Consider the following 9,684-nt stretch of genomic DNA (forward strand, 5'->3'; position numbering starts at 1 on the left):
GCAAAGTCCAATCTAGCCTTTCTATTCTTAATGCTTATGAGTGGCTTGCACCTTGCAGTGTACCCTCTGTATTTACTTTCATGCAGTCTTCTCTTTATGGTAGACTTGGATATCAATATGCCTACCTCCAGGAGAGTGTTGTTCACTTGTTTGGCTGTTGTGAAGGGGTTTCTCTTCACCATGGAAATGAGTCTGCGATCATCCACCACTGTTGTCTTCCATGGACATCCAGGTCTTTTTGCATTGCTGAGTTCACCAGTGTTTTCTGTCCCAGGATGTACCAAACTATAGATTTTGCCACTCCTAATATTGTAGCAATTTTTCGCATAGGTTTTTCTGTTTTTGCAGCTTAAGGATGGCTTGTTTCACCTGCATGGAGAGCTCCTTTGACCGCATGTTGTCTGTTCACAGCAAAATCTTCCACATACAAGCACCCCCCCCCCCCCAAATCAACTCCAGGGCTTTTATCTACTTCATTGATAATGACATACCGAAGGAAATATGAAATAGCCCTTGAGTCAATTGTCCAATTACTTTTGAGCCCCTGAAATTAAGTGATTGTGTTTAAAGGCTTTAGTTACTCACATTTTTATGCAATCTTTTTGTTCAACCCACTGAATTGAAGCTGAAAGTCTGCAGTTCAACTGCATCTGAGTTGTTTCATTTAAAATTTATTGTGGTAATGTACAGGAAACAAAATTAGAAAAAAGTTGTCTCTGTCCAAAGATGTATGGGCCTAACTCTTTGACAGATTTAGGATAACCTAGGATAATTTTTCTAAATCCATCTAATGTTGATTGATCAGCTAGGAAATCTTTAATCTTATCAAAATTAATTGACTGAACAGGAAAAAATATCTGTGGATTTGGGATTTGAAATGGCTTTTCTTCCTGTTTTTGTGATCTGAGGTAATCATGATTTGGATAAGGATAAAAGTATATATCTCCGCCCCCCCCTTGCAAGTAACCGTAGGCAAATGACACGTCAGCAATGTGCAATATGTTGGCGCTCTAAAAATACATAAAATAAATGTTTGAAAATTGTACTTGCAAATGAAAGCATTATAAGTTTTTCTTTATATTCTCTATTCTGCTACATTGAGGGATCAAAACCAGAAGTACAGTGAATATAAAAAGTCAAACAAACAATACTTCAGCACAATTACATTTATAAATAACTTTTAAACCATTTAATTTTCTGCTAAAGGTATGTTCGAAAGTTGCTTACAATTAAATTCCTCTTTAAATACTGTATATAATTAGTTAAATTACCTAACGTGTGAAATTGCATTGCTGGTACAATACATAATCAAAAGGGTTTATTTACTTAGGAAGTTATAGGAAAGTACATTTCCTACATTTACATTTTATCATTATAAAGTACAGAATAAGGGATAATTGCTAGAGAACTTGCATGATATTAGTGCATTAGACATGCCCTAGTTATCTACATCAAAAGGCCCAAGTAGCTCTAATTTCCCTGTTTGGTATGTTTATCTAAAGAAAAAATGTATATCATTTCAAGTACACAGAGGCCCAAACAGCCCTCACCAGCCCCCTAAATAGTGGTTGTATAGAGTATCGTACAACAGCCTTTCTGGCATTTGCCACAATCCACAGGTTGCCAGTTCTGCCCTGTACTGCAGTAGGGAAAATTAAGTCCTTGAAAGGCAGATAATTAAATTACTAGAGCACACATAAGCATGAGTCTATTTTTCAGGGTGATTACCTGTGCACCAGAAATCTAATAATCTACCAAACATGGAGGCATGTTGACTAACAGAGATTTTCGAGAGATGCTGCCAATAGCAACCAATCAGATCTTAGCATTTGTTTTCTTACTTGTAGGTAACTGTTTATATCTAATTGCTGAATTGTTGCCATGGGCAACATCTCCGGAGATCTTTATCTCCATTGTTCGTAAACATGCCCCATGGAGTAACTTCAGTTTCACTGTTTGTCCTGTTTAGCTCAAGAAATAAAAACCATAGATTTTTTTCATCATAAACTTTATTCATTGAACACATGTTGAACAAGGGGGTATACTGTCCCTTCAAAGGCAAAATGGCTGATATTTTATATCACATCATGTCAGGCCCTTGTCTTGAATACCTATGATTTCTCTGTGAATTTATATATTATATACAACTCTCTTCTTAAACAGGGAGCCCTAGAGAAAGTAAAGGAAAGTGATAAATTGGTGGTTGCAGGTAAAATTACACAGCAAGACAAAGCAAACATGATGAAGCGAGTAAGCGTCATGTCATATGCACTTCAAGGTAAAGTGTCGGAAAATACTTCTGAAAGTTAGTCCTGTGTGTCTGCTGATTTATTTATAACACCCTGTGCACTTTTACTCCAACAGCCGAAATGAATCACTTTCACTCAAATCGGATTTATGATTACAACAGTGTAATTCGGCTTTACCTAGAGCAACAGATACAGTTTTATGAGACGGTAAGTTTCCCAGTAGTTAATTGAATAACCGTATCAATGAATGATCTTAACATTCCCACAAACAGTCTCTTTTTTGGTTTTAGAAAGCAAATAAAAATCATTGAGCTACTCCACTAATTAAGTATTCTTTTAAAGGAACAATTCAGTGTAACACTACAATATTTTGCTGTGCAAAATAAAAAATGTTTTTAATATAGTTAGCCAAAAATTTAATCTATAAAGGCTGGAGTGAATAGATATCTAACCTTACAGCGAGAAACATCCTCATTTGCAGCTTTCTAGCCTTTTAGTCAGTGACTTGAAGGGGGGGACATAACTGTTCAGTTGTTTTGCTTTTTGATTCTTAGCACAGGTCAGATACAAAAGCAAACTAACTGAACAGTTATGTCCCATATGGCCCCCTTCAAGTCATTGACTGGTAACAGGTTATAAAACTGCAAAGGAGGAAATGGCTTTCTGGCTATTAAATTGGACTAAATTATTTTGAATTTCTTTTTTTATTTTACACAGCCTATTTACCCAGATTTATATTTACACACACACACACTGCAAAATGTTGGAGTGGGGGAGGGGTCATAGTAGATGAAGTGGGTACCTAGATTACCCAACTCACCAGAAGCTAGGGTGTATGTTTGGTCATACTGTTTCTGTGCATCTTTGATCCTGCCACCTGTTTACTTTAAGTAGCTTTATACTGCATACTGTTTTGGTGCCCACTGCTTCTAATTTATTACTCAGAATTACCCCTTTGTTACAAGTAATAACCTATTCTTTATGTCCTATTTCTAGATTGCAGAAAAGTTGAAGCAAGCCCTAGGTCAATTCCCAGTGATGTGAAATAAATTGTTGAAATGGACCGAAATTAAAATTTTTAAGTGCACTTGATGATTTTTTGAAAAATCCATCTGGACACGGCTTCTAAGAGAAATCCATTACATTGTTCAATTCCGGCCAATGTGTTTACAACTCATCTTTACACAAAATGTTTTAGTTTGAAAGGTGGCAGTTGCATTACTCTGGGTGCATTAATGTCACAATTTAAGAAATATATACTGTATTAGGGGGGATTTGGTTTACCCTATGCTATCTTTCTTATCCTAGTCAAAGGGAGTGAAAATATTTCAAAGCTATTCCATGCAAAGAGACTTGCCTCCTGTCCCAAATCCCTTCATATTTGGTGGACCCACTGTGTGCAAGTGTGTTTTTCAGTGGGTGTTTGTTTCTAGGCATTCAATTGGACATACTCAACAAAAAGTGAAATGCAGGGTGTTTAGCACTAAATGCAATTTAAAGTGATCTCGTATATGTATACACAGGTTTGTACAACGCATGCCTTCATTAAAATATCTATATTGATAAGAATATATGAAGATATATATATATATATATATAAACAGACTTTGCCAAATGAGATACAATTGTACCACAAGCCTTGTGCAATTTTACATTTTATATTTTCGCTATTACTCAGAATTGTTACAGCTTTGTTTGCTTCTGTTAAATTATGCTCATTTTTATCACTCAGGACAAAAACAGACTTTCTTTTAAAAGAAGCTGGTACTATAACTGGTATTTGGCGACATTGTGCAATGCCTTAACACTTTATGAACAGGATCAAAAGCCTTCAGAGTACAAGTTGTGAGTAAATGGGTGCACAGATTTTAGTACCCAACATGGGGGGATACCACAGGGTAAATTGTTATTCAGCTTGTTGAAAAACAGAAGTGCAGTGGTTGAAAGGGTATGACGAGTTACCAAGAAATGTATAAATAAGAGCATATGTATACTGTGTAGTTTGTGTAACAACCAAGATGTTCTCCTGGAATCTGGCATCTGTTAACCGGCAGTTTTGTTGCTTTCCTAGAAGACCAGAGCCAAATTATGTTATGCAGTTATGAGAATGTATATGCCACTCATAGGTATAGCTAATAAGTTTACCATATAACATGCTCGTATGTTAACCTTGCTAAATGCTCACATCAACACTGCACTCAGCATTATCCTCTTGTAAAGGAACCGATCAAAGCATCTGCTGCTCATAGGACTGAAGTAGCCAAACTCCTATATTTAGTTTAGAGACTCCCGGGCACTGTATTTATATCTTGCACATTTCTAATCAGATATGTTATACAAAACAGCAAGTGAATGTTTTCTCATTCTATCTTGCAAACAGCCCACGACTTGAGGCCTTTCAAAGGCTGTGATGCACAAAAACTTCTGTTATTCTTTGAGGACCAATTTATAGCATTTTTGACACTTTTAATTGTGAATTATATGATAGACCTACCGATGGCAAAGAAAATTAATACTTATTTTAAAGGGCCACTATACAATATATAAAACCTATGGAATTGTGTTTAATTTTTGGGAAGACATCTACAGGCATAATTTTATGTTATAAGTCACTGCAGGATAGGGGAAACTTAAAAGACCAGTAACAACAAAACTGAAAATAAAATATTCTCTGCAACAGTCTTGCTTTACTTAAGCTATCATTTTTATAGGTGTATAGATAAATGATATTTGAGTTTTGACAATCATCCCTTACATACAAAATAAATCATTGTATCCTAAAAGACTTTTACCTGTTATGCAAAGTGGGTCTAGCAAGGTTTCAAACTCTGCTAGAGTTTCTCAAGCAATGTCCAAATAGAGCTCTGTAGGACATTCAGGGCCTGGCTCTAACAACAATTCAATGCAGAAAATGCTTAATATAATGGCCAATATAAGACTAACCCAAATAAATGTTTTAAGTGTAAGGTAACACTACAAAATGTTTAAATGTACATGATGCTCTTTACTTTTTTGTTACTCATCCTTTAATGGCTGGAAAACAATTTCTTTTGTTGGCAAGCCACAGGCTTTTTCATGTCACACGTCCTTTTCTAGTTTTTTCTAAGGTCAATGCTATGTACAGAGGGATTTGCATCTGGCGTATATCGGCTCCCTAGGAAGATTCTAATACAATAAAGGGCCTATGAGAGATTAAGGGTAGTGACACATGGGGCTGATGATAAGGCTGCGTTTAAATGCAGGCCAATTAGGCGTTTCACTGGCCTCTGCTTGTTCATGGGGTCGGCATTCACAGGTGAAATATCCCTGGATGCAGACACGTAGATTGGATTTTGGCGAGAAAATGCACTCACGCAGGCTGGTAACCAACTTCATGTTTCACTTCCTTAGGTCTTAAGATCAATCGGTAACCATTTAGAGAAGCTGGGGGAAAACATTATTTAAAAGAATTATATATTCATCACATGTCACTTTTGCTTAATACAGCAGGGAAATACAAGTATGAATATTGTGGCCTTCTAATCTTCCTCAACATATGAAGATAACATTTTCATTTATCTAACATTTATCTTTTGACACATAAACAGTTGTTTATAATGAGGAAAACAGTTGTTTATAATGATGAAATGTTCTGCTTAAACATATATTCTGCTCTAAATACAGATATATTTGTATCACAGATATAGTTTTGTTGCCTCACTTTAAAGATGTAACATTGTTCCTAAGTAGAATCTCCCATCCCAGAGTGTCTGAGTGAAGTTGCTGTGTGAAACCTTGAATGGAGCCTTGCATGGATCATGGATGAACAATTGAATGACCCTTCCCACAGATAAGAATTTGCAATATAGATCTTAACTGGTGGGGGATTGAGTGATATGGCAAACATCACTTCTGACTTTTGACAGCCATACCTTTTTATATAAAAATAGAATGTATATATTAATCAAATAAAAACGCTAACTATAAAAGCTAGGAGGGTTAGGTTTCTAAACCTGATCATATGGATTAATATTATATGGCTTAAGTTACTATGCACAGCCTTCTGCTGCAATATTAAAGGGGATCTATCGCGAAATTAATAATTCTTGAAATAAATCATCATGTCATATTATAAAAGTTCCTAAATATAATGTATTAAACATTTTGTACAGTTTTCAAAATATTTCACCTTTTGTAGTGAAGCCTGTGGAAGCTGCTTCTCTTCAACCCGTCTCTGACCAGCTCTGAGGTCGGGTCGGATTTATTTGCAAGACAAGTCTACCCTCACTCTCATTGGCTGCCAATGCTGTCACTCAAGAACAGTTTACTGAACAGCCAGCAACTTTCCCCTTGCACCCCGTTAATCAGCATTGGCAGTGCAGTGGCTTGAAAGGCTTGCTGTTCCCCAAACTAAATACACACAAATCGCCTGCTTTCTGTTTTGACCACCGCTCCCCCAGAGAGGCAGGTGAAAAAGCGGCATAGTAAAGTGACTTCTAATACTTCCTGACTATCTCACGTAACTGTGTCCTGCTCTCTCCTTCTAACCCTCCACCCTGCACATTCAATGCTTGTGAATGTTAATTAAGCTTTGTGAAAGTGAAAGTGCTGCAGGGAACACTGAAGGGAGCATGTGACAAGTTACCGATTCTGCCCTTCTGTGAGGGGGAGGGTTTGAAGAAGGAGAGAGCAGGAGACGGAGTTATGTGAGTCTGGAACGGAATGAAACAGAGGGGAGGGGGGAACAGAGAAGGAAATCTTTACAGCTTACTAATTTACTACTGAACTGTCTTTTCAAATGTTTGCCAAGGGTAGTTTGGGGACATAGAATAGAAGACATTAGGAGCTGTGTGTGTTTAGGTGGGGAAATGGATAAGTAAGATTTCAAAGCCAATGTACTACCATACTTTTTAAACAATACTTTTATACTTTTATAAAAGTGCAAAATCCATTCTTTGGTGCAGCAGAGAGTTCTAGTTCTGTATTAGTTTAAGCACCACCAATGCTTCCATCACTGCCTGAAACTTCCTGCTGCATAAGACATTGTACATAGGGACTCTACAGATCTGCCAACAGTCTTCCTGCACAGGTAACATATATTTCTACACACACACATTTTATAAAAGTTTTGTCTGCTTTTTTCTTTTGCCCACTTATGCACATATATTTACACACTTATAAACCAAAACACATATTTAGAAGAGTGTACACATGCATATACACACTTTTTATTTGTATTTCTTTATTTTATAATTTTGTGTTTTTCTTCACCAAAACCTGTTTATTTGGCAGCATGACAATTGGATCAAGTATTCTGACCACTAATCATGCTGTTCAGCCAGTTATTTTGTTTTTTCACAATTGTATTTGATTTTTGTGATTTTATTGCAGCTTTATGCTTGCATTGTTTGTTGCTACTTTTTTTAGCATAGCTCTGCAGTTCGCAGTAGAAAGATGTCTTCACACATCTAGAATTGGTCAGAATCTGTATTATCCAAAAATATAAAGTTTTCTGGGGTATGTACAGGTATGGGACCTGTTATCCAGAATGCTCGGGACATGGGGTTTTCCGGAAAATGGATCTTTCCATAATTTGGATCTTCATACCTTATGTCTACTAGAAAATCATGGAAATATGAAATAAACCCAATACGCTGGTTTTGCTTCCAATAAGTATTAATTATATCTAAGTTGGGATCAAGTACAATAAACTGTTTTATTATTACTACACAGAAAAAAGGAAGTAATTTTAAACCTTTAACTGCTAAGCACATAGGTACTACACAGTCAAGGGCTCCCTAAGCCGCCATGCAGACGAGTCTGTTGTGTCCCCAAACCTCTAGGCAACGAGCCAAGGGGGCTGCCACCTAGGTCCTGCGACACATTCATCGCAGGACCCGACTTTAACAAGACTTACATGCAGGCACATGTACACTCACATACTTTTGCACATTTTTACACACTTACATACACATTTACACACTTTTTAGAGCTGTACACACATGCATACACAAGCACACATATATTTATGTTAATTTTTTTTTTTCATAATCTTATCAGTTTTCCTCTTGTTATTCCGCTATTGGATCAAGCATTCTGACCGCTAACCACATTGTCGGATCAGTTATTTTGTTATTTCATTGATTTGCCTAATTGTTTTTTATTTGGGGTCCACACATGTCCGCTGCTTCGGTTCATCTACATATGCATATTGGGCATCAAACTGTTCAGTATACCCTTGGTGTCAATATCTATGGTGTTTTCCAATTGTATGTAAGAAATTGGGTGAGATAAATGTGGCCAATTGCAATATTTTTAGGTGTTTTCAGAAATGTAAAAACCGCCAAAATTTAGGATGATACGGCTGTATTTTTTGCCCAATTATCACTGTCCACCTGCCCAATTTTCCATTCCCTCCTGCCCAATTTTCACTGCTCTCCTGCCAATACAACACTATATTTATATTTTTCTCAGTACAATATTTACCAGTATCTCTGTCTGTACTTGACTAAGAGAATGTGCAGACCTGACAGCCTTACTTTTCTCACAATGAGCTTCCAGAGTAACAGTTGGTGTGAGGATGCTATTCAGCATGGAGAAGGGTGGGACTTTGCTAGTTGCTAAGTGACGTCATAGCTAGTGAGAAGCCACTCCCATTCAGCAGTAGCTTGAACTGTCTCTCAGAGAAAGCACCCTCATTGCATGTATTAGTATTTCATTTTACAATAAAAGTAAGCATTTCTGCTAAAGAATTATATTTGAAGATTTTATTATTTCCACCTCAACTATCCATCAGGAGAATTTGATTTTCACGATAGATCCCCTTTAATTATACAATGGAACTAATAATACATACCACACCTGTCTTAAAGGGATAGGCAATCTTTAGCTTCTGCCCATCTGCTACCAACAACCCTACCAAACCTATAACAGTTGTATTGTGGGTAAAACCCAGCAGTGAAAGCATTGCCGAGTGTTTTCAGTTAAAACATTGTGCTGGGTGCAAAAATCCATACCCTTGCAGAACTACACAATCGAGCATTCATTATTCAACTCTTTGAACTTTAGCTTGTCAACAATACACAACAGTCTTGTCCTAGTGAATATTGAGTCCATGTGGGACATTCACTAAGATTCGTAGTTGCGCCAGGCGTAACTTCGCCGCACTTCGCCAGGTGTAGTTTCGTCAGCCCTCCGCAAATTCACTAAAATCCGAAGTTGCGCTCAGGGGTAGCGTAAGGTTGCGAAGTTGCGCTAGCGTTGATTCGATAAGCATAGCAAAGTTACTCTACCGATGGTTAATTTGCATACGGCGTGAAATTCAAATTTCAATGGAGGAATATATAGCAGCACTACAAATGCCTGCGAAACCTTCAAAACATCAAATAAAATTTTTATTTTGCCCTACACATGTGCCCACTGTATAGTTAAGTTGCCATGAGTTAGGAAATGTAAG

At 37.0% G+C, this 9,684-nt stretch overlaps 1 protein-coding gene across 3 annotated transcripts in view; it reads left to right on the top strand.

Annotated features, from left to right (window-relative positions):
- The window catches only part of snx9.L (sorting nexin 9 L homeolog), a 55,383-nt gene extending 49,455 nt beyond the window's left edge, over window positions 1-5,928 (top strand). For 2 of the 3 annotated variants that reach the window (XM_041562213.1, XM_041562212.1), the window contains 3 exons: window positions 2,164-2,278; window positions 2,365-2,456; window positions 3,246-5,928. In XM_041562213.1, coding sequence (XP_041418147.1) covers window positions 2,164-2,278; window positions 2,365-2,456; window positions 3,246-3,293 — 255 coding nt within the window. In that variant the 3' untranslated portion in view covers window positions 3,294-5,928. 3 annotated transcript variants of the gene reach the window in all.
- Window positions 5,929-9,684: the final 3,756 nt, after the last annotated feature.

Source organism: Xenopus laevis, chromosome 5L (genome assembly GCF_017654675.1).
Source record: "Xenopus laevis strain J_2021 chromosome 5L, Xenopus_laevis_v10.1, whole genome shotgun sequence".
Classification (NCBI taxonomy): Eukaryota; Metazoa; Chordata; class Amphibia; order Anura; family Pipidae; genus Xenopus; species Xenopus laevis.